This window comes from Rhinolophus sinicus, chromosome 18, assembly GCF_057876585.1.
Source record: "Rhinolophus sinicus isolate RSI-liver-muscle chromosome 18, RSI-T2T, whole genome shotgun sequence".
NCBI classification, from domain to species: domain Eukaryota; kingdom Metazoa; phylum Chordata; class Mammalia; order Chiroptera; family Rhinolophidae; genus Rhinolophus; species Rhinolophus sinicus.
In genome coordinates, this window is record NC_142518.1 from 31,507,811 (window position 1) to 31,534,020 (window position 26,210).

General features: G+C 37.9%; 1 protein-coding gene and 1 non-coding gene across 9 annotated transcripts in view; both read left to right on the forward strand.

Annotated features, from left to right (window-relative positions):
* USP9X (ubiquitin specific peptidase 9 X-linked) overlaps window positions 1–12,784 on the forward strand; it is a 130,424-nt gene extending 117,640 nt beyond the window's left edge. For 6 of the 8 annotated variants that reach the window (XM_074323875.2, XM_074323874.2, XM_074323876.2 and 3 more), the window contains 7 exons: window positions 3,209–3,394; window positions 3,819–4,039; window positions 4,122–4,210; window positions 8,556–8,712; window positions 8,864–9,124; window positions 9,460–9,555; window positions 11,193–12,784. In XM_074323875.2, coding sequence (XP_074179976.1) covers window positions 3,209–3,394; window positions 3,819–4,039; window positions 4,122–4,210; window positions 8,556–8,712; window positions 8,864–9,124; window positions 9,460–9,555; window positions 11,193–11,330 — 1,148 coding nt within the window. In that variant the 3' untranslated portion in view covers window positions 11,331–12,784. The remainder of the gene's footprint in view (window positions 1–3,208; window positions 3,395–3,818; window positions 4,040–4,121; window positions 4,211–8,555; window positions 8,713–8,863; window positions 9,125–9,459; window positions 9,556–11,192) is intronic. The other 2 variants (XM_019747842.3, XM_019747846.3) reach the window with 1 other exon arrangement.
* On the forward strand, window positions 10,927–11,000 carry TRNAK-CUU (transfer RNA lysine (anticodon CUU)). Its single transcript has one exon. It is a non-coding gene; the product is annotated as a tRNA-Lys (tRNA).
* Window positions 12,785–26,210: the final 13,426 nt, after the last annotated feature.

Here is a 26,210-nt window from a genome sequence, read left to right on the forward strand (position 1 = left end):
AATCACATTTTTATTTCCTAAAGTGGTGGTGGCAGATCTGTCTGGTTTTTGAAAATACTGATTCTAGGCCCCATCCCACACCAACTGAGTCAGAATTCTGAAAGCTAGCACAAGGAATCCACATTTTTCAGAAGGCCCCCAGATGGTTGTGATATTCACCAAGTTTGGATACATAAGTTTTTATTGAAATAAACTAAATTAAAATTAAGGATACTCTAAATATTCACTTAAATTACCCTGTTATTTATATGCTATTACTGTGTTTCCCCAAAAATGAGACCCAGCTGGACCATCAGCTCTAATGCGTCTTTCGGAGCAAAATTTAATGTAAGACCCAGTCTTATTTTACTGTAATATAAAACCCAGTCTTATATTAATTTTTGCTCCAAAAGATGCATTAGAGCTGATGGTCCAGCTAGGTCTTATTTTCAGGGAAGCAGAGTACCTTCGTGTAACAACACTCTCCTTCTCAAAGTAACCTGCTCTTTCTAACATCACCTTATAATTTCAGTGATTCCATAATACCTTAAAAGTGTGCTATACTGTCCGATACTTATTCTGTTTTTTATAGTGCTCGAGTTTTTGTGTTGCTATCTGACTAGATTACTGGGCTTTCCACAGTAGCACTTGATAAATGTTTGTTGAATGAATAGATGGATAGTTGGGAATATCAACAAAAATCCTTCAGTTGTCATTTTGGTGTTTGTTAATCAGCTGGAAGTGGATGAATTTCCTATAATAGAAATTATAAAAGTTATATATCAGTCAATCAAGTATTGGTACACTGATCCCAAGTTGACTAATATATTGAGACATTCCAGTTAGAATCTCAATGATGTTAATGTATATTTCGCCAGATTTGGAACTGATTTGGAGACTTAGCAGACAGTTTTCAATAACTTCTTTAAAGTTAAAAAAAAAAAAATTCTTTTAAACCCATTACAGCCAAAATTATGTTCTATATGCAAACAGCCCTGTCATTCTAAGTTTTTTGTGTGTTAATTTTCTAATCACCAATTGATCTATGGCCCTTTTAACATTCTACTGTCAGAGAGTATAGTTAGTTGGTCATATTTTCTCTTGCCTTTCCATATTGGAGTTGCTTGGTTATTTGCAGTTGAGAACAAAGAGCATACAAGCAAACATAAGTGGAATCTGTATTTCAAACTTAGAAATTACAAATTTAGGTGTTCACAAAAATCCTATTCTTTTTAACTCCCTTTTTAGATACTGCCTATTCACCATTGGTCCATAATGTAATCTGATTAAAATTTCCCTGCTAAAAGTAAATATAGGTCTATAAACTTTAATATGAAATCCTAAGACCAGATATGCTTTGGGGTTCTGAATTGTTTGGATTTAAGAAAGGTAAGACAGTGCATATCACCTGCATTATGTAACGTCCCTATACCAGGCAGAGACATCACCTTTATCATACACATTAATATTTCTATAGTAAAACATGAATATTCTCCCAGGGAGGGAATAAGTGAAGACTGTAAATAGCATTTTATAAGTTCAGGCCAGATTTTCCCACCAAACATATTTTGACACCAACTTAAGAAAGTACGTATTTATAAGAGTTTTTTGAATCTCAGGATTTCAGATAACATATTGTGGACTTGTATTTATTGTAGTTCTTCGAACATGGCAAAAAATAAGAAGTCTGTTGCCTAATGGGGTTTAGAAGCAAATAATTGCCATAAATTAGATCAATGGCTATAATAGGGGAAATACAAAGTACTATGGAAGTATATCATACTAGCATAGGACTTAATGGAAAAGGTGATGTGGGAATTGGTTAGTTGGGTTTTCCATCCCAAATGAACAGCTGATGGAAAGACTTGGAGTAGACGCAGTGTGGCTCATTAGAGAAAATGAGGTATTCCATCAGACTAGAATTGATAAAAGATGGGGATGGCAGGAGTGGTGAGCAGGATTCAATGATGATGTTATTCTGGCAAGTCTTGTGAAGGATTCTGGACTTTAACCTTAGGGCATTGATAAGCCATTGCAGAGTTTTCAATAGACATACCTTTTAGAAGGATCACTCTAGCTACAGTGTGGAATGGATTACAAGGACATAAGACTAGAAATTGTTAAAATGATCTATATTTAAGAGATCGTTGTGGCCTGTGCTAGGGAACTAACAGTGAGGGGGATATAGACAGTTTCTGGTGTTTTTTATTAGATGTAGAATCATTAGGATTTGGTGATTGGACGGATATTCAGAAGAGGGGGGAACATGGAAAAGAGGTTAAAAATGATACCTAGGATTCCAACTTGATGAACTGAGCAGATACTGGTGCCATGTACTGAGAAGAGAAACTCAGGAGGAAGAACATGGATGGGAAGCTTGAGTTCAGTTTGGATACATTGAGTTTGAGCCTGTGTGACACCCAAATAGAGATGTCCAGTACAGCAGCAAGATATTTGTCTGGAAATGTTTTGGAATCATCTGAATGAAAATAGCTCTGGAACTTGAAGCCATTAGAATGGGTTTGATTGTCCAGGGAAGGTATACAATGCGAGAAGATAGCCTGGCATGGGAACTTTGAAGAGCATCAGTTTGTTGTTGTTGTTGTTTGTTTTTGTTTTTTTAAGAGACAGAAAGGAGGACTCGCAAATGAGAAAGGAGAAGAGGGAGAAAGAAAATAAGAGAGGAATAAAAAAGGAAGGAAATGGTTACAGTTTGAGAGAGCTGTGTTCCTTAGCTTTATACCAGGAAAGGGGGCAGAAATCAAATTGGCACGGGTTGAGGAGTGGAAAAATGAGAAGGCAGAGAGACCAATTTAGGCATCTTTTTCAAGAAGATTGGTTGTAGAAGAAAGAAGAGACACAGGCAATTTATAACAATTCTTACTTCTTACTTAGTTTTTTATCATCTTACCTAACGATAAGAAGTGCAGTCTCGGCTAGTCCCCCAGACTCTTCCAGGCCATAGAAAGTTCATTTTCTTTATGCACAGTATGGGGGGAATGTCATGGTCACTGTTTAACCATTTAATACTTAAATCCAATAATACTAACTCACTAGATTTTCTGTTCTGGTTAAATCTCTATATGCTAAGTAAAAGTGATCTTCTGATCATAAAAATTAATAGAAAAATATTTTAGGTAACTACTTTATTATGAAGCTCATACCATCTTAATTCTTTCCTCTCATGTAATTTTTCTCCCTCTCTTTCTCGCTTCTCCCTTCATTGTAGGTGTGGCAGAGAAGACACAACTTCTGAAATTGAGTGTACCTGCCACCTTTATGCTTGTGTCTTTAGATGAAGGCCCAGGTCCTCCAATCAAATATCAGTATGCTGAATTAGGCAAATTATACTCTGTAGTGTCACAGCTTATCCGCTGTTGCAATGTTTCGTCAAGAATGCAGTCTTCAATCAATGGTAAAGTCAAAAAATCCATTCTTTACATTAGTTTTAAAATACTGCTGAGTGTATATAGTACCAGATTAAAAGTAATTCTGAAGATGTTTAAATATAAAACAAGAGTCTGAAGATTTATGCTCTGGAATATTTATATTATTTTAAATGGGATCTTTTTCTGTCTCTTGCTACTGAGGTTGATACCTTGTTTATGAAGTAAAAATTAACTTTTTATATATATGTAAATGCCAGTATTGGCATTTAAATTTTGCATTTTATCATCATTGTAATGCCTAATATTACTTTCTTCATTGTACTTAGGAAAACTTGATTTAAAATGTTATTTTTCTAAAATAAACAATTCATAAGCTATTCTGTAGTGAAAGCTATGTGTTTTTGTGGAGAAGCCTATTAGTTTTTCATTGATGACAAATCTGTATTCTAGGTAATCCTCCTCTTCCCAATCCTTTTGGTGATCCTAATTTATCACAACCTATAATGCCAATTCAGCAGAATGTGGCAGACATTTTATTTGTGAGAACAAGTTATGTGAAGAAAATCATCGAGGACTGCAGTAACTCAGAGGAAACTGTCAAATTGCTTCGTTTTTGCTGCTGGGAGAATCCTCAGTTCTCATCTACTGTCCTCAGTGAACTTCTCTGGCAGGTAAAAGGAAAATATTCACATGTCTATATTTGATTTGTTATTCCTTTAAATAAGTTGTTCACCATGTCTTACCTGTTTTTAGGTTGCATATTCCTACACTTACGAACTCCGGCCCTATTTGGATCTGCTTTTGCAAATCTTACTGATTGAGGACTCCTGGCAGACTCACAGGTAGATACCCCTTTTTTGTTACTTGCCCAACTTTTAAGACTAACTAAAATGGCTACTCAGCACATATTTTTGAACCTCTTGGAGGTCTAATAAATGTTTTATCTGAAAAACTGAAGAGGGGTGGCCAGATGGCTCCGTTGGTTAGAGCACGAGCTCTCAGCAAAGTTGCTGGTTCAATTCCCATATGGGATGGTGGGCTGCGCCCCCTGCAACTAAGATTGAAAACAGCGACTGGACTTGGAGCTGAGTTGCGCCCTCCACAACTAGATTAAAGGACAATGACTTGGAGCTGATGGGCCCTGAAGAAACACACTATATTCCCAAATAATTTTTAAATTTTTTTCCCCCTTCCGGCCCCTCCTCCTTTTTCCCCCCACTCCTGTTCAAGCCGTTGTTTCTCAGTCTAGTTGTGTAGGACACAGCTCCCTGGCCCATGCTGGTATTATGCGCCTTGCGCAAGCCACCCCCCACCCCCCGGCTGAGGCAGTCGGTCAGCCCCTCGTGGCAGCTCTCGCTGGCTGCCGGCCACTCAACGCTGGCCACCAGCCGCTCCTGGCAGCACGCGGCAGCGCATGCCACCCCCAGGTGCCCACAGCAGCCCATCTCCAGGGAGAGCCGTTGTTCACAATCTTAGCTGTAGAGCGTGCAGCTCACTGGCCCATGTGGGAATCAAACCAGCGACCTTAGCGTTAGGAGCATGGTGGTCCAGCCACCTGAGCCACCGGGCTGGCCCAAAATTTTAAAAAAAAACCTTCAGGTAAGGTAAGAATGAACAAACACAAAGTTCTCCTCTTCTCACAATTTTATTTCGTTTTTATTTTCTCCCATTACCCAAGTTGCATACTTAATATACTTTTTTCTTTTAGGTATTTTGTTTTGTTTTTAAGAAAAACTAGCATAGGCTTTTGGTAAATACTTTAATTTTATTAATGATGCCCTAGGTTTATTTTAGCATTAAATTACATTAGTTTTAGAGTTAGTCATGTGAGATGACATTTGGTTGTCTGAAAATGGTCCATAGGTTAAGTACAGTCACTTCCTATTATTTATGGTAGTTACGTTCTAGAAAAGTCACCAAGAACACTGAATGAATTTTTACTAAAGCATTGCTCCTGGGGGGAATATAAGGTTATGTTCTACAAGCTTCTGGTTCTGTTTTTGTCAACCATTATCAATATGTAAAACTTTTTTAAATGCGTGTTTCTCTTTAAAGACACCTTATTTAATATATGTTGCTGACTCGTTAACATTGAACTCACATTAACTCATGCTGAGCAAAGCTTGCCCAACACTTATTTTCTCTGCAAAACCTTCTTGGGCTTAAGAACACTAGTCAGCACTTCACTACATATTTGGGGGCCATTTTAAACAGTGAAATCAACAAAAAAACCACAAAAGTGTGGGAAAGGTATCACTAAATAGATAGCAAAAAGGATATTTGTTATGAACTAAAACAAGGCAATGTCCTTTTGTGCCACTTCAGCTGGGAACTCAACTCTTGCCACTGCTCATGACCTCGAAAGCACAAGTGTCGAATTTTTGTTGTTACAAATAAAGTTCAACAAGTAGGCATAATCACCAATATGGAATCTGAATAATGAGCATCAATTATAATTTTTCAGTATGTGAGAAGTTTGGAGGGAGGGGCGTGTTAAGAACTGTTATCCAGCTTAACTGTCCCTCAAGCTTCCTCCAGAATTACTCTTACTTGGTTTTTTACCATAAAGGCTTAATAAATCATCTTTAATCCCAAGAGTTACACAGATGAGGATGAACTATGGGATTAGTTGAAACTCGACCAGATTTTGTAAATTTCCTTCCCCATGTGGAGGATAGTATAATAGTTTATTTTGGGAAACAATTCAAAATCTATATAACAGACTGCCTCCTGTATGTCCATATAATTAAAACAGAAACTTGAAAACAAGTTCTGTAACAACAAAATGCTTAAAGAGAATTACAATCTTGAGTCTTAGTGGGGATTGCAAATGCCAGAATTCATAACTTCATATTTTCAAATTATCATCATACATTTTAGTCAGATTAATAGCATTGAACTGGAATCAATTTTCGTCATATACAAAATTTAGCAGTTGCAAAACTAGCCATTTATTTTGAGCACTATCCAGCACCTTTCTCAATATGATCAAAGGATTTGAAACTTTTTAAGAGTTGGTTTTAATGGAATCTAACTTACTATTTTCTTTTAAAATTATTTTAATTGTTTAGAGCTTTAAACCAGTTAGTCACATCTTAGCCTGGGAAATTGACCTTGTGTAATGATATTAGTAAGATACGGTTATTATGAATCACTGGCTCAAGCTTGAAAATAACATTCTCATAGTGAGCTTTTAGTTCATTTAGTAAGCAGTGTTCAGCTATTTATGAAGTATCTACCATGTGCCCAACACTGCAAGGCATTGGGAAACAAGGCAGGAAAAGATAATATTGATTAACAATGGCATTTGAAAGTGTTTTAATACTAATGGGAAGAAAACATGGTGTGGCAGAAATAATGGCTTAACACTTCATTACCACTTGACAAAACTGAAGGTAAAAACAAAGGTAGCAACGTAAAAACAAAAAAGGAATATACTCTGCAGTGCTTCAGATTAAACAGCAAGAAACCTGTGTGTATATGGTTGATTATTTGGTCTGAAATGATTAAACTTTGCAAAATTGCTGAAGTCATGATTTCCAAACAAAACAGATTTGATGAATGTGTGTAATGCAAAAAAAAAACAAAACAAAAAAACCCTTGCATTTTGACTTGGAACCTACTATTAAAATATATGGTGTACATAAGATTTTTTTATTAATAAATTACAGACTATACACATAATGTTTATTGAGGTAAAATTTACTGGACATAAAATTCACCATTTTAACCATTTTATAGTATACATTTTAATGGCTTTTAGTACATTCACAGTATTATGCAACCATCACCACTATCTTATTCCGGAACATTTTCATCACTCCAAAAGGAAACCCCACACCCAATTAAGCAGTCATTCTCTATTCCCCCATCCCCTGGAAACCACTGGTGTCTGTTTTTTGTCTCTATGGATTTGCCTATCCATAGACAAAATATCCAGGATTTGTCTGGACACTTCCTGTTTTATGTGTTCATCCATTGATGGACATTCGGGTTTTCTACCTTTTGGCTATTATGAATAATGCTGCTCTGAACATTCAGGTACAAGATTTTGGGGTTGTTTTTTTTTTTTTTTTTTGAACACCTGTGTTCAGTTTCTCTTGGATATGTAGAATTGCATGCAGGTAACTTTTTTGTGTTTTTGCTTTTTAAAAAAAATTTGTTCGTTTTTTTTTAATCGTAAAATGTACCATTTTAACCATTTTTAAGTACAATTTGATGGCATTAAGTACATTCACAATGTGCTACCATCACCACTGTCCATCTCTAGAACTTGTTCATCATCCCAAACTGAAACTTTATAACCATTAAACAATAACTGTCCATTTCCCTCTTTCTTCCTCTGATTTTGCCTATTCTAAATACCTCGTATAAATGAGATCATACACTTACTTGTCCTTTTGTGTCTGGCTTTTTTCACTTAACATGTCTTCGAGGCTCATCTTTGTTGTAGCATCTATCATAATTTCATTTCTTTCAAAGGCTGAATAGCATTCCACTATCTGTATATACCACATTTTATTTACTAGCAGGTGATGTTAATACAAAAGACTCAAGGCACATTTTTTTCCTCCACAGTCATTTTTTAAATGCTTATGGGGAGAACAGCAACAAATCGTTGACTACATATTCTGTTGTAGTTCACCAGGCACTCAAATGACATCCTCCATCATTGGCAAATCAGCCAAATTGTAGTATTGCTGGTGAAAATTGCTTTGCCTGCCATGTATTCTCATCATTAGAAATCAAGATAATTCTGTATTTCAAATTATATCACTGTTTCGTTGCTGCTGGATTCTAATTTTCATTTAGAAATGCAGTTTTATAAAAGGAACTGACTTGGAAGCAAATTCTTAAGTACAGCAGTCATAAACTTAGTTAACTTTAATTTAAAAGTTTGTATTACTCTTAGTGCCCCGAATTCACTCTGGTCATGTATTTGAATTACATACATAGCAAAAGCATTTTGGGTTGGTAATAAGCTGGTAAGACTACAGACTGTTAGGCAGCCGACCTTGGGCAACCTATTTAACCTCTGCCCATTTTCTCGTCTGTTCAGGGTTTAATAACTACCTACTGTCTAGCGTTAGATGATGTGGTGACTACATCAGAGATATTTATTGAGCAGCACGTAGTGGACACTTGGTAAATGTTAACTGCTTTATTTTGTATCTGGTTTTCTTTCAGAATCCATAATGCCCTTAAAGGAATCCCAGATGACCGCGATGGGCTATTTGACACAATCCAGCGCTCTAAGAATCACTATCAAAAAAGAGCATATCAATGTATAAAATGTATGGTAGCTCTCTTTAGCAATTGTCCTGTTGCTTACCAGATTCTGCAGGTAAGGGTTTTTTCTTACAAGTGTGTAGAAATCTGAATCAAAATGAAGGATTCTGTTTTAAAAGAATAGAATAGTGAGAATTTGGAGTTGTCATTTTAAGTTAACTTAAGAAAAGTGTTCTGAAACCTTTTGCGTGTATTTTCTTTTGAAGGGCAATGGAGATCTTAAAAGGAAGTGGACCTGGGCAGTTGAATGGCTTGGAGATGAACTTGAAAGACGACCATATACTGGCAATCCTCAGTACACTTACAACAATTGGTCTCCTCCGGTGCAAAGCAATGAAACATCAAATGGTTATTTCTTGGAGAGATCACATAGTGCTAGGATGACACTTGCAAAAGCTTGTGAGCTCTGTCCAGAGGAGGTAAAAAATGCCACCAGTGTGCAGCACATAGAAATGGAAGAAAGCAAAGTAATTCTTTACTTCATAGGCCAGTGTTTATGTATTAATGATAATGTAAAAAAAAAAGTATGTTGACATTTTATTTGCTGTAATGTTTACTACATGTGGTCTTACATTAATGAGGGAGCGCCTTACAGAGAAATTTCTGTGAAATTGCCTGAAATGTAGTGTTTCTAAGAGAACCCAAATTAGGATTTTTTTTTTCAGTTGCTTTAATTTGTTTATCTGCAGTAAAAGAAAAGATGATAGTGGGTCAGTTTTACAGATTTTTAAAAACTTACTTCAAATAAAAATAAACTTGAATTTGCCTACATAATTCTTTATCTTTAAATATTTCATGTTAGGAGCCAGATGACCAAGATGCCCCAGATGAGCATGAGTCGCCTCCACCTGAAGATGCCCCGTTATACCCCCATTCACCTGGATCTCAGTATCAACAGGTAACTAGGGGTGGTTTGTATTTTTATTCCCTAGAACCAGTTTTTACGCTTTATTTAAAGGATGGCTAAATTTTTTATTGTGACTTTAATAGAGGGATTATCTAGACTTGCTTTGGGGGCATGATCAAAAGAGGAATTGTTGGAGGGGGGTCATGATGTAATGTGTTTGAACTTGCCCGTGTGGTGTTTTCCTGGTCGTATAGGTGCCCCTCTTGCACTAGTAGTGAAAGTTAGTAAAACTGGGATAATTCATGTCAACATAAAATGATAGTCAATATTTAGTACAAAGGCAGTCAATATTTAGTACAAAGGCTTATGATAATATTTTCTATTAGGCTAAATCTACAAATGGATTCTAAAGACATTAAGATACGGCAATGAAGGAAGAATTTCTTGGTTACTTGGCCTAACCAAGATTTAGATGACAGTAAAAATTATTGAAAAAAAATTAAGGATTTGACAGCTCCATAAAATTTCCTGTAAAATCAATAACTAAATAAAATTAAGATGAAGAAACTTTCTAAATGAGATGAGAGCTTGACTTTCTAAAACCCAGATGTGACTAATTCAGGTCTTTTGAAGCACTGCTGGGCCCCACGCCAGAGCTTCTGATTCAGTCGGTCTGGGGTGGGACCAGAAAAATGTACATTTTTAACAAGTTCCCAAGTGCTGCTGCTGCTAGTCTGGGAATCATTCTTTCAGAACTATTATGTAAGGCATTCTTCCCTGCGTTTCAGGGTAGCAATAGAGAGAAGCACGTTGAATAGTTAGAAACTGTATAGTCAACATTTTTATTTTCTTAATATAAATTATAGAAAGTAAACCCTAAAATTTTCTTGGCTTGGCTGGTGAGGGTGTACAGGAAAGTGGGGGTTGGGGGTGTTAAAAGGTTAAGGAACCAAATCCATAAGGAGAGAAGTTACTTTCCTCAGCCTGTATGTTTATAATGCCTTGTTAATCCACGAGCTACTTCTCCATTGTTTTGTTTTCAGTAACTTCATTCTGCTTTCAGGGTTTATTGCTCATGCTGATCTCACATGATCATTCAGTCAGATTTAGCATATAGAAGTTTCAGGGTGCTTGGAAGAGTCAGAATAGATGTGTTCTAGCTCACAAATCACTTTTTGTGAATATTTTTGGCCACAAGCAATAGCAGGCTGTGGTCCCTTATTTGTCAAGTATGGATCTAAATAATTTTGGGCACTGAAAATAACTTTGGCCAATGATTTATACAAACCTACACTGCCCTTACTCGGGGCTTTGGGGTTTGCACTTAGGCTAGCTTTTCTCTTTCAAACTGGTTATCTTTTTTTCACAATTAGGCCAAGCATTTTTACTTTTTGTAAATCTGAGGAATAAATGAAGTGGGGCGGCCGATTAGCTCAGTTGGTTAGAGCGCGGTGCTCTTAACAACAAGGTTGCGGGTTCGATCCCCACATGGGCCACCGTGAGCTGCGCCCTCCACAACTAGATTGAAACAACTACTTGACTTGGAGCTGATGAGTCTTGGACAAACACACTTAAAAATAAGTAAAAGTTTTTTTTAAAAAAAGGAATCAAAGAAAGCATTTACATTTCCACAAACTTTAGATTAATATATGAAAGCTTTAACATGCACATCTCTTCTCCCCTCCCAGAATAACCATGTGCATGGACAGCCATATACAGGCCCAGCAGCACATCACATGAACAACCCTCAGAGAACTGGCCAACGAGCACAAGAAAATTACGAAGGCAGTGAAGAAATATCCCCACCTCAAACTAAGGATCAGTGAAATAAATGCACATAACGAACTGGTTCCATCAAGACTGTGCACCCAGGCCTTACAGTCCAACCTTTTTCTGTGTCTGGCTAATATTTAAAACTAGAAAAACTATTCCTAATCAACATGGAGTGGAGAGTTTTATTCACTGTCTTATCTGCAGAAATTTGCTGTCAATATATAACCCGCCTGCAGTGGAAAGTGTATAGTGTTTTGTAATAAATGGCCTGATGCTAATGTGTAAATGGCAAAGGTGTATATAGTATATTAATGTTTGACTGTTAATTCTTAAGCAAGAAACTTTTGATGAGACTCACAGATCTTCAAAAACTACAAAAGTTAATTTTCTTGTTATACCCATTGCACTCTGCAGCCAGTGTTGCCTGCCTCATGGCAGTTGGATCAACTCATACAAAAAACAAAAAATAAACCAACAGCAACAAAACAGAGCCCATCCATGTCAACCATACCAATAGATTCATGTTAATTCTTTGCCACTGGAGTCAGTTTTATTATGAGCAATGTAAGGCTGGTAACCTTTAAATTATTTGGTTGATGTGGAAAATTGGTGATGTAACATTGTTTCTAGATCTTTTTCATTGCCTTTTTATTCTGATGTTAGGTTAATCATTTTGAAGCTATAGTTATGCTGTAACATTTAGCATGGCTTCACACCAGGTTAGTGTAGCCAATGAAGAAAAAAATTACCATAATGACAGCAGTTGTCCCAGTGACAGCTGCATTGCTCAGAGCTTTTTCCTTCTTACATCTAGAATATAAAATAGAAAACAAGGGGAGAAATGTGACAACAGGCGGTTTTCAGTTAGTTACACATATGTTGCTTACAGTTCAATCTTTGGGTGGGATAAAGAACCTTAACTATCAGTAATGGGAATTTTAAAAGATTTAAAACAAATATGCAAAAACTTGCTATGCCAGGATGTTTGGAGCATAATAGAAGACTGTATTTGGTGTGCTTGTTTTGTTTCTTTGGTAGAGCTTCTTAGGTGAATCTTCTAAAACTTTCCTTCTGCTGTGAAAGTGGAAGTCCTCAGAATCCCACGGGACTTGGTGTACCACTGCACCAAGACGTCTGGCTGAGTTTCTGCTCAGTCACAATTTTACTTGAAAGCAAGAATTGTCCTAGTTCCTTTTCCATTATTCCAAAAATTTTAACATTCGAAGCAGGGTCTAATTAAAAAGGAAACTACTGGTTAGTTAATATAATTGAGGTATGTATTTCAGAATAAACATTTAATTAAAGATAAAGCACTCATCAGTTAATACTGTATAACAGAATTGGTAACTTGAATGTGTGTGATTTTTATTTTTTTTTTGAACCTGTCTAAAAACCAAATACTCCTGCAAACAAATACAGCCCACCCTATTCTATTTAAATATTTTGCTGTTTTATTTTATAGAAATTATTTTGCTGAATTCACAAATAGAATTTGATTTAAGAAGAACTTTTTGTCCTGTGGTGTGTTTTTGGTTTTTTGGTTACTTTTTTGTCCTTTTTTTCCTGAAGGACTGCATATTCAAATTAATTCTGTGCGTAACATGCCTAGCTAAGGCATGACACTGAATTCGGGAGTTCAGTCACATTGAGTTTTTGTGCACAGAAAGATCTGACCTTTGTCCCTTTACTAAAGATTTAGAGAAAACAGGATGTTGACACTGTAAAAGTTTCCTAACATAATCAATCTTGTACTTTTTGTATGTTTTTTATATACATGTATATTTAATGAGCACAAGCTTGGTTGTATTTTTTACAATTCAGTTAATAGGAAAATGTTTTGTCCAAAAGGCTACAGTTGGAACTGAACAAAGAAACAAAATTGAGAATTGCATTATTTTGTGATTAACGGGGGCAGGTATTTAAGATAAAGCTCTGGGTCTCTTATTCGCAATACTCTATAGTCAATCTATGCTTCTAGGTTTTCTGTAATAGGAAATTTTGACACCAGATAGATCCTGTTTTTTTACCTTAACTATCTTACGTCTGAATTTGTTAAGTTTGAGCGAAAGTTGTACACACTGTTTGCAATTCCAATTGGTAATTTTAAAAGTTCCTCAATTCCAAGCTTCCTTTTAACAATGAGCAAAATAGGTTAATTTTATTTGGACAAGTTGCTATCATTAAATACACCATCTCACCATCTGAGAGGTGATTTTTGCATTTCCTGCTCGGTAACAAAGGTATGTAAGTACTTAATTTAGAAATTTCAATGACTTGATGTTTTTGGGTTTTTTTTAAAGGCTGTGAATTTTTCTCCTTGGGGGGAGATCCCACCTTGGTTGCTTACAAGTCCCCTTGTGCCAGGTGAGGGCTTGTGAATCATTTTCCCCTCCATTTGCAGAAGAGCGATCTGTATTGTCACCAGGATCAAGGGAAAGTAATCAGAGTTTTTTTGTTTGTTTGTGCAAATTATTTTCTATATTTAACTCTTAAACAAGCATTAATGTATAACCAGAAATTTTAAGATGCATGTTATTGTAAGAACAGCATAGTGGTGATTTTGAGGTCTTTTTCTGAACATAAATGGCACATTTTAAACTTAAAGTCTTCAAAGTGCCTAAAGATTATTTAATTATCCCTCAACTGATTTCTTGAGCCATATATATATTTCCTACTTTAAATGTTTGTTGCGGAATTGCTAGCCTTCCTTTCAAAGAAGTACCCCCAGAATTCTAAATGGCATGATTGTAGAACACAGTAGAATCTGTTAACATAAAGACTGAAGAAGAAATTTTCATTGTTAATTTGTGTGAACAAGGGCTTTGCCCGGTTGGATCTAAGTATTTCCGTGCACAACTTGGTAAAAACCATATTGCTGCTGTTTCTAAGCCCTCCCCTCCACCAACCAAATTATCATGTACAGCATTATAGAGGCAGAAATAAGAACATAGTCATATTTGCGGGTTTTGTCTTTCCTTGTTTTTTTCCTGATAATTTCCCAACCTTGTGTCTTTTAGTTGTTATGTATACAAATTTAGAATTATTAAAATGTTTTATTTTTTTCATGATTAACTTTTATTAGTGAATGATAACTCAAGTATTTCATCCTTGTAGTGGTTAAAAAGCTGAGGAACCTTTTTTATTTAAATTATGTTTGTAAACGAAAGCAACAGTCTGAATATTCAGATTACTACTCCAGAATAGTTCCTTTCAGTTGTTTTTTGTTTTGGTTTTTGTTTTATTTTTCCCCAGTATTTTTCCAGCTTATGTTCTCCCATGAACTCTGCTTAGTTTTGTGGTTAATTTGGTGGATATATCCTGCCTTATTTAGAATTATAACTGCGTAAGAAAATTGCCTTTTCATTATAAGTGCCCAATTTTGGTCTCTAGTTTGAAGGTACTACAAACTTCCCAGCAAATAGAACACTCCCCTTCCTCCCCTCCCCATTTTTTGTTAACTAGAAAAACCATTCAGTACTGGTTTCATAGTAGGGCTCAACCAAAATTGGTCCTGCACCTATGTGAATGTTGTGTTTGAAAATAAGGTTTTGGATGTGATAATTCACTACAGAAGTGCTAAATGTATTAAGAACTTGCTGCCGATTGTATTTATGACAATTATTTTACGTTTGCAGAAATGTAGCACTTTTCCTCCAAATTTATAGGTGTAAGAAAAGGGAAAAGTACACACCATGTTTTAAACTTGCAAATGAGTGAGATTTTTTTATTTTGAAATCCAGATTCCCAAAAGGAAATTTCACCACCCAGATCACACACTTATCAGCCTTTTACAAGCCAAGACTGAAGATTGTCCACAGTTCCTAAGATTTAGCACATATACAAAAATAAAACTTTATAAATTAAATTTCGGTTTTCCCTTTTATTTATTAAAGTAAGAATTCTAAATGAAAGGTAAATTAGAGGTGTGATAGATTTGAAAGAAAAAGGGAAATGTTTACAAGTAAGAGGCATTCGACCCTAATTTTGTATCTTCATAGTATACAAATGTATATTCACATCTAAGCAGTTCAAAAATCAAGTTGTGGGCAGCCCGATGGCTCAGTTGGTTAGAGCACGAGCTCTGAACCACAGGGTTGCGGTTTGATTCCCACATGGGATGGTGGGCTGCGCCCCCTGCAGCTAGATTGAAAACGGCGACTGGACTTGGAGCTGAGTTGCGCCCTCCACAGCTAGATTGAAGGACAACAACCTGACTTGGAGCTGATGGGCCCTGGAGAAACGCTTCCCCAATTAAAAAAATAAAAATTAAAAATCAAGTTGTGATCTAATTGCTGATTTAACTGTTCATTCTAAAATCAAGATTCATCGAACTGGTATTTCAAAGTTCATTTTAATATTCAGATATAAATCATGTTTTGAAAGTTCTAAAAGTGAAAATTCAGTTAATTTAGCAAATTCCGTCTGCTCTGCATTTTAGCTGAAAATAATTCTTTGTTGCCATCTTCCAAAGAGATGTGACTTCTGAGAAACCTGTTGGTGCTTCCCTAAAATTGGGTTACTACTGCAAGGACCACCACTAAAGAAAGACATCCCAGGTTTTTAGCAGATTTTATATTTTTTTTTAAAGTTGAATCAAGACAATCGAGTGTTCACTCCGGAAAATCTCCAGTTGTATTAAACCGTTTGAATCTGAATTTTAAGGTTTTTTTAGCTACATGAATACACCTAACAATTTACATAGCCACCAATATTTTTAACTGCTTCATTGTAATCTGATCATTTACAGGTAGGAAAAAGTTGAGTTTACGTGTATACCTTGAAGTTTAAAGTTGGGGTTACATAAAAGATTTGGATAACTCATTTTCTATAGGGATGTAAAGTCTAAAGGGAAATGTTCTTAAACCATACGTGAGAAACTTCCTCCATAAACCAAATTTCAAGCCCATATAAAAATTATTTCAAAGGCATTCCACTTAAATGTACAAACTTCAAGAGTAAAATGGGAATGCTTTTAGCTGTCATCTGAAAACATGGGGTCATCTTGTGCTCCATCAACGTTAGAATACACTGCATTTCATCAAATCAAAGGTGCCATCTATATTACAAGGTGCACCAGTGAGCAAAATCACTGACTTTCAGGTATATTAAAATGAATCCCATTTGGTAGTAATCTGTGTCGGGGCAGATACGTTTTGAAGTTTTTCATTGTGGGCTTTCCTCACATTGCTTATTTTTTTACTAACCTAGTGGAATACAGAAACTAGTAACAAAGCTGGCCAATTTATAAGTTTATGAAGAAAAACCTTGATGAAACTGAACCTTTGAGGAGTCATCACAACTATTAATGGAAAACCCTGTATACACAGTCCTGAGACAGTTCTGTGTCGTGGCCTTCTTTGCTTTACATTGTAGTTACGACACCAGAGACTTCCTGTCTCCCTCAGTTCTTGCCTGTCCTACGTTAAGAGCAGAGCAAACGCTTCCTTGCCCTTCCCACCACTACCCAACCTTCCAAAGGTAACCTAGTGGGGGTCACCTTGCAAGATAATTGTACTCATATTTGTTTTCAATTGTATAGATGTAGAAGTATTCAAAATGGAAGATTTGGACACTGGAAAGAGTTTTTCCATGAATACTTTGGAGGAATTCACTTGAATGAGGATTAGAAATGTATTCTTACAGTGTTCCTGTAAATCACCTGCCATGACTTGTGAAATTATCTAATTGTTCTCCACCCATTAAAACACTGGGTACACATTGAATTCAGAAGTAAAGATAATTTTGAGTCTTAAACCTGGTGTTTTGGGTGGGATCAGAAAGAAGGAATCATTTGCATCATGGAGGTTCAGAATTTCCTTCCCTTTGGACCTGCCTAAAGACTGCCTGAACTGTGGCGGTTAGCAAGGGGAAACATTTGCAGGGTGCGAAGGAAATAAGTCAACACCTGGGGCTGAGTGTGTGTTGAGGAAAAGCCCTTGGTTATCCGTTTTCCTAAGGTCTCTACATTTAGGTTGTGTTCCTGACATAGTTCTTGATGTAAATATGTGTGTTCCATTGAGTGAATAGGGAAACAACTTTTTCAGGCTGTTTAAAATCAGAAATCGAGATGGTTACTGCATAAATTGGGTGAGTACCTTCCCTTACTGAGAATATTAATCAGTAGTACTAGTAATTTCAGCCGTCTACTTTCAGAATGTCGTCTTAAGCATTTAGTATAAATCCTTTCCTAGCAAAACTGGCCTTAATGCAGATTGCCAAAAGGCTGTGTTTAACCCATCTCCCTTAGGAAGTCCGACAAAGACTAAGACCATGAATATAGGTACTAAAAAGATTTAAAAGCTAAGGCTATTAAATCCGTTTTAAATATTAAGCTCTTAGGTTGTAGTTAGCCTTCTCTATTGCCCCAAGTTTGGGATTTTTTTAATTAAAAAGGAAAAACCAAAAATTCAGGTTTGCTGTAAAATACGAATGAAGATTTGCCTTCAGTGGCTATTAAGCCACTGAAGCTTGGTTTAGTAATTGTCTCTAGTAACCTAAGTGCTAAATAAACTGGATATTTGGTTATTGTTTAGCACTTACCCAGCATTAGACACTTGAAATAGGCTTCTTACACTGAAGTTAGCAGGTAATAGTCCATTCTTATAGGAAAAAGAATCCAATAACTTTTGGAAGAAGTTCAGCCTAGAAATGAATGTAGTGTTGAAAAAACCTTATACGTGAAAAAGTAGAAATGGCTACAGGATGTCCGTATCATTGTGTTTTTGTCTCTAGAAAAGTACAGTGCCGGGGTGTACAGATGGCTCACTTGGTTAGAGCTGAACAACAGGGTTGCCGGTTCGATTCCCACATGGGCCAGTAAGCTGCGCCCTCCACAACTAGATTGAGGACAACGAGCTGCTGCTGGACTTCCGGAGGGGCGGCCGGATGGCTCAGTTGGTTAGAGCACGAGCTCTCAACAATGAGGTTCCCAGTTCAATTCCCACATGGGATGGGGGGCTGTGCCCTCCTGCAACTAAAGGTTGAAATCGGCGATTGGACTTGGAGCTGAGCTGCATCCACAACTAGACTGAAGGACGACTTAGAGCTGATGAGCCCTGGAGAAACACACTGTTCCCCAATATTCCCCAATGAAAATAAATAAAATAAAAAAATACAGTGCCAAGTAACCAAGAGCAACACTTAATATTTTCAGATGCTATGAGCAGTAATAATTTATCAATATGCAATTTGCATTGAGGCTTTCAATTGCCGTTCCACGATGCCAACATGTGATGGGCAATAGTCATTACAAAATCAGTTTGAGGCTTAAAAGAGTAATCATTTCCATCACAGAGAAGATGGCTTACCTCTAGAATGTTAACATTTAGCATTTAAATGCTTTCTTTAAAGGCAAGAATGAACTGAAAACAAAAGGCTAGAACCAAAGGAAGACATAAATGTCATATCTGAATCTCCCACTAAATAAGTTTGGTTTCAAAGCAGTTGTTAAAACTTGGCCTTCTAAATTCGACTAGTAAATGGGGGCAGGGGGAAGTCAAGGTTTTTTTGGTTTACGGATGTCTATATTAAATCTGAAATGTGTCACATTTTAGATTAAAAGAGAAAATCCAGCTGCCTAAAATACTATCCCATGTTTCAAATTATGCTATATGTCCACTGCAGTAGTTCTAAACCACGTGTTTAGTACGAGCTCCTACTGAGGAACAGCTTTTGTGAGGAATTTAATGTGGAGTTCCACTTTGAAAACTGAAATACACCTTTTACCTTTTTCTTAGCTCTGATTTGAAAATACGTACATTGAAAAGTTATACTGACACGTTTCTGGTAGCTCAGATGATGGGTTTCTTATAGCCCATGGAATGAGAAATAAAAATGCTAACATGCTCTTAAAAAAACATAGGTCCACGGGGGGAAAAAATTGCAACCCAGATTGTCAAGTGACAGCACTTCTCCTTAGCAGCTTTCAAGTGTGGATGTCACAGGCCCCAGTGGTGACCAGTGCAGAACGCAACAGAAGAGGCCTGTGAGCTCTGTTCTTGCCCAGTCAGTTACCAATGCCTACAACTAGGAACTGCTAAAGCAGCCTTACATTGCATAGAAGTCTTGAGTTCAATCTCCACTATGAATGTTTTCTCCATTAAAAAATAGCTTGTTTATTCATATCAAACCCTACCATCGTCATTTTTTTTAAGTTTTATTTATTTTAAGTTGTGTTTTTCCAGGACCCATCAGCTCAAAGTTAAGTCATTGTTTCAATCTAGTTGTGGGAGGGCACCACTCACAAGTGGCCCCTGTGGAGATCGAACCAGCGACTTTGTTGCTAAGAGCACTGCACTCTAACCAACTGAGCTAACTGGCCACCCCCCTACCGTGGTAATTTTGATGAAAGATGCACCTCCTTATAAAACTTTCCGAAATGGTCTGAATTTAAACCACACATTGATGGCCTCAGGGCAGGAATTTTTCTCATTTGCATTTCACTTTGATCTTGGTTAAAATGAGTTTTCATCAGAAATTAATTTTGCTGTAACAATCAGGAATAATACTTAATACTGCAAACATGTTATGGACGCTGAAGAAATAAATTAATGTAAAGAGAGGAGGTGAGGGTGGTTATCAGAACTAACTGAGACACCGGTGCTACTGGGCATGTACAGTTCTCACTCATATACTTTTGATAAGGCCTTAAATTGCATTCTGTCCCAGTTGCTCTCTTGATTCGAATACGGGGGATTGGATCCCAACTTGGTCTCTGGAAAGCTCTGGTCTCTGGTCGCCAGGCACAGTCATTAATCATGTGTACAAGTCATTTGTATTCGGTTGAAGAAAGGCTCGTGTCAGGCACGTCCTTGCTAGAGGCTTTCAGATGTACTCGTGTCTTTTTATAAGAAAGCCAGCCTTCTTATAGGATGTCTTTCATGTTTAAAGAAAGGCAACCAATAAAATCTCTCAGCTTAGAAATAAAATTTAAAAATTGATAAGTTTAGGACTGCCTATAAATCAAATCTTACATTAACCCTAGTTACCTGGATAGGCTGATACAAAACAACCCACAGTGGTTTGTTCATATTGTTGGTTTTTTTGGTTGCTTGCTTGTATTTACTATTTTCTTTAATCTTACTCAGATTTTGAAAATGCACGCATTTAAGGAATATTATTTTGTCCAACTTTGGCCACATTGGCTTTTTTCCCCTCATCTGCTATTTTTATTTTTATCTTTATTTTTATGATTTATTTTTATTAGTTTCAGGTTGGCCATTTTGTTTGAATTGAGTTTCACTGAAAATGATTGAACTCTGCTGTTCCAATGCTCCTGTAGACTTGAACTTGCTTTCCGTTTCCAATGTTATAAAGTCAAGGAACCAGCAAGGGCTGCAGTAGCCCTTGAGAAAGGCCTGGAGCCAGACAAAAAGATCAGAGACTGGTCACAGGACTGCGAGCACGTCGCTAGGTCTCAGGCTCTCCTCTAATAAACGTTTCCATATCAATGAAGCCATAAATAAGTCATAGGATAAGAGAACTTCACATTGAGAAGAGGAGAATCTTCTCGATTTGGGCTATTTACTAAAGTGTATGTGTAATACTGTTGGACATGTGACAGGTGTCCCAGGAATAAGTACGGGTGACACTGGAACATGACAGGTGTGTCAGGAATAACTGATGATTTCTGCTGAGTTGTATCAAGAACCTGCCCAACTTCACAGGGGCCAGCCTCACTGGCACACTCATTCTGCATATAATCCTGAGAGCTGGGGCTCAAGGAACCCTTTCAACTTCATAGTTCTGATCTGTTACAAGATCGATCTTAAATTTTAAAAGAAAAATATAGCCCAGTCTTAGCTGTCATGATGGAAGCAAGCCATAAAATATGCTTGATAGAAAGCCATAGATGGTCATAAAACTTTCCTGATTTTTGTTAATTCGTTTTAGCTACCTGGTACCAAGCTGCTGTCAAGTAGCAAAGGGAACTAATTAATTTCACTTCCTTGTTTTGCTCCTCATCATTTTTTTTTTTTTTAAAGATTTTATTGGGGAAGGGGAACAGGACTTTACTGGGGAACAGTGTGCACTTCCAGGCCGTTTTTCCAAGTCAAGTTGTTGTCCTTTCAGTCTTAGTTGTGGAGGGCGCAGCTCAGCTCCAGGTCCAGTTGCCGTTTTCTAGTTGCAGGGGGCACAGCTCACCATCCCTTGCGGGAGTCGAACCAGCAACCTTGTGGTTGAGAGGACGCGCTCCAACCAACTGAGCCATCCGGGAGCTCAGCGGCAGCTCAGCTCAAGCTTCCGTGTTCAATCTTAGTTGCAGGGGGCGCTGCCCACCATCCCTTGTGGGACTCGAGGAATTGAACTGGCAACCTTGTGGTTGAGAGCCCACTGGCCCATGCGGGAATTGAACCGGCAGCCTTCAGAGTTAGGAGCAGGGAGCTCTAACCACCTGAGCCACCGGGCCGACCCCTGCTCCTCATCATTTGATAAAGGATGAGGGTGATGGCAAAAAATAAGAAATAAGAAACAAGAACTAAGTAAGGGACTTCAGGTGTGCAACTGGGCCGTCTGTCCCAAGGAGTGACTTTGTGTGTGTGTGAATGTAAGTACACATACGGTGGTCTTAAGCTCATTACCTTCAAAGCATAAAAAATCATTTTGAATGGACATGAGAAAAAAAAAATTACAGCAAAAAATGAGGACAATCAGAAGAAAATCTTGTGTACAATTCTATAATATCTAATCCTCCTGTGAAAAGGCTGCTACTGTCCAGTGGGACTGCCCTAAGGCTGGCAGAATTAAAGCTCCAAATTTCCTGAGAAGGAAATTCCATTTATATTGAAATGCCACTTACAGATTGTGCTGTAACCTAAGCTTTAAAATGGCATGAGGATCCTAGTATACAAGTTGTCAAATGAGTTTTGACCCAGTTTTCACACAGAGAGACTTTAAAAAGAGACCATCTTGTCCTTGTTATAGTAAGAATTTATGCTACTGTGAGGACAGAGCCCCAGAAAGCAGTTTCCAGGCTCTCAGCCTCACATAGAAAAGTGCTGGCTCAGGTAGTAAATGGCCATCAACTGTGATTGGATGGCCATTAGCTGTGGCTAGTTGGCCGTCAGCTGTAACCAGTGAGCCATTGGCCACTAATATAACTGCCGTGGCTACGCTAGCAGCAAATGGGGGCTAGCAAGAAGATGGTGGCTGAGCCTGCAAGCGCGGATTGCAGTTAGCAGGGTGGATTGCCGCTAGCAAGTGAGGTTGGTTGGCAGAGACAAGTGGATGGCGGGTTGCGGATAGTGTGACTCCTGCCTCCTGTGTCTCCCACCCAGCCGCCAGCAAGAAGATAATGGTGTGACTCCCCTGTCTATGGCTCCGTGGGTGTTCCTTTTTGGCCTCACCACATCCTGCGTTCTTATGCGGGGAGCGGGATCAGAGACCCCCGCAGGTCGCCCAACATGACAGCTACACTACAAGGATTGAATCTCCACATGGACAGACACTGCTGGGTTTTTTTGTTTTTAAGTATGCGAGTTAACATAGTTTGGGGCGTTATATCGGGTAAATTATACGGTAGGTATACACAGAGTGGCTTTTGCAAGGCAGCAGTGCTTCAAAGCGGGTCCAAGGGCTGGCACTGGACTGGCTGAACAAGGAACACCTGGGAGCTTTTAAAAAACAGCTAGAGTTCTCAACAACAAGGTTGCTGGTTCAATTCCTGCATGGGATGGTGGGCTGGGCCCCCTGCAACTAGATTGAAGGACAGCGACTTGACTTGGAGCTGATAGGTCCTGGAAAAAACACACTGTTACCCAATAAAAAATTTTTAAAAAGGAGTGGCCGGTTAGCTCAGTTGGTTAGAGCGCCGTGCTCTTAACAACAAGGTTGCAGATTCGATCCCCACATGGGCCACTGTGAGCTGAGCCCTCCACTACTAGATTGAAACAACTACTTGACTTGATGGGTCCTGGGAAAACACACTTAAATAAATAAAAGTTACGGAAAAAAAAATCTGGGTCCCACTCCTGGAAACGGCGTAGAGGTGTGGCGTGCCCAGGAATCTAACATTTTGTTAAGTTCCACGTGTAGCTGCAGTTGGGTTTGAAAACCATTTCCATAATGCACTGTTGTTCTTTAAACAGGAGTTGAGGGGGTTGCGAAACTTTAAAACTATAGAGGAGTATATAGACAAATACAACACCCATGTACCTATTACCCAGAACCGGCATATTTGCTTCAAGTATTATTTTCATTAAAAGAAATCAGGTATTATAATAAAGTCCCCATGTCCCCTGTCCTCAGCCGCATTCCCTTCCTCTGCTTCAGAAGCCATCATGGTCGTGATTCAGTGTGTATCTTTCAGGCACAGTTTGTAATGGCGCCCAACCTTGCTAACAGATGGCCAATTCGGGATGCCTCAGCAAACCTAAGCTGGGAATTTCACAGGGAAAACTGCAAGTTGTGTTTCTCCAGATAAGGACCGGGAGTATCTGCTATAAGGAATTCCAAGTGAAATATTTGGTAAATTCAGGAACATCGATAATGTATTCTGTGAGCAAAACTACCACAGTGTGTAGTATTTTCTAGGCAAAGGTGTCAAGGTCCAAAGGAATTGATGGTATTTCTCCAGAAATGGTAATGGGGTTCTGGGTTAGAAATGGTGTTCTCCTCCATGGACGTGAGACATGAAGCGACTGCTTTTCACCATTTGTGGAAACAAGATTGGTAGTCATCCGGTTTTTCTCACCTGCGATTTGAGTCCCATGAGCAAGAAGAGGATTGGTTTCTGTGTCCAATTTTCCTTTTAGAAAAGGAAAGTACTGCATACAATGCAATAAATAGATGATGTAGTATAGAATCGTATACTTGAAACCTATATAATTTTGCTAACCATTGTCACCCCCAATACATTTAATAAATAAAGTACTGAGCCCCGGCTGTGCAACTAGGCGGCATTGCTTCCGCCCAAGACAACCCTCCTCTAGCTTTACGCCTGCCATCCCAGCAGCCCGACTTTGCAATGTTCCCCGAACAAATAATGACAAATGAAATAGCACGTTAAGCCATCTGTTCAAATTGGTCCGTTTTGCCTCTGGTGTTTATAAACCTGCTTCAATAAAAAGCAAAAACAAAGCCCAGAGTTTAGCACAAAGCATGGTTGGGTGAGCAGCCAAAAGCAATTTCCATCTCAGAAGGAAACACAATTTATTTTTATCCAAGATGTTTTGGTAACGTGTGGTTTGCTTTAGAGCAACAAATGCGGTGTGTGCTTGGTATTGCTTGAGGCACCTCTCCTGTTTGAAGAAAACAAAGAAAATGTGGGAGTTTCACAACTTGGGGGTGGTGTTTTATGTTTAAATTGGGCTTTGTTGCTGAAAATAGCAGTAAGAATCTTCTGGAACATCAGCTTAACTAGTTCCCCAAAGCGATTCTTGGTAATGCTTGGGGGATGATTTTCATGGATGACAGCTTTAATTTTTGTTTGCTTTGGGAAATTCCAATGGAAATGTTTTCCTATTTATCTGCTAACTAATATCACAAAATAGTATTTTTTCTTCTTTTCTACAGAATAGGACTACATGAAAAGGTTGCATTTTTCAGTTCTCAGCAAGCAATAGGACAGCCCTAATCCTCATAACCCTACAAGGTAGGTGACATATCCTCTTATACATGAAGGAATTTCAGCTCAAAGAGCTTAAACTACTTTTCTGGGGTTGCTCAGCAGGGGGAGAGAAAAAACGAGAAATTGTTTTCTTTGTATTAAAGTATTGGTCAAATAAATAAAACAAACTGGCAGGTAGCATTTCAAACGCACTCCATGGTTGATGAACGGCGCTGACCGCAGGGGCTCTCGCGGCAGCCCTTTTGATTATGCACTCTGTCAGCGTTTAATAATGAAATCTTGCACTAGGAGCACTGGGGACAAAAATATATGGTTTTATTTCTTTGAAGAGATCATTGGCATTTCACAGCTGTGTGGATACTATTTGTTGATCAGTTCTACCCCCACAGAGTAACTGCTACAGACCCAGAGGAGAGAATATTAAGGATGTTTTTTGTCCAGAAACAGGTTACACCATCTTTCAAAGGAAACAAAGGAAAACTTGAGCTTTAAATTTACACAATGTTACATGTGAAATATATTTCAGTTTTAAACATTGAGCTGCAAGGATTTAAGTTATCATTAATAGATAAGATTGGTGAGTAAAATTGAGTGTTGCATTTAAAATATGATTGTTTTTCTTCTGCTTTCTAAATTTACTACCAAAGCAGAAAATCTAATGAAATTGCGTAAAACTGGAAATGCAGAAAATAAGAGAAATGCAACTTCTGTAGCTTTCATGGCCTCTGATAAATGTCAAGCTCTGTAATGCCACAGGTTCCAGGGACAGCACCACTCTCAGGATTTTTTTAATCATTTTTTAACAATGAAAACCCATTTGAGAATTAAGGTCTGGCAGACATAGCAAATCTATCGTCTTGCTATGGGAAGGAACACCCTTGCCTGAAACTACAAGCATAAGGAAATGAATTTTGAAGCGTCTCCTAGGTCATGTGATTTCTCCAAGTTTTCTGTACCCTATGTCTGTTCCTCCTCTGAGGAATCACTAATAAGTTCCCATGTCTGCCATCTCATTAACTCCTTTACCCTCCACGGGTTGTGTCTGTAAGTCCCTCTGTACTAGAAGCGAGAACATAGCAGAAACTAAGTTAGTTCATGTGCTGTCTCAGGGATTCGAACCCAGGCAGTTTGACCCCTCAGCATCAAACAGATCAAAATTCTTTGTATCCTAGCTTTGGTCACCTAGGGCCGGCTTGAATGATTTAGTAAGTAGATGTTTCAACCACACTGTAACTTATGATCTGTATGTAAAAGTCTGCCTGATAACACAATAAGCACTTATTTTTTGATGTATACAGAGGGTACCAAAAAATGTATACACATTTTAAGAAAGGGAAAAACTATTAAAATTATGCTGATGGTAACC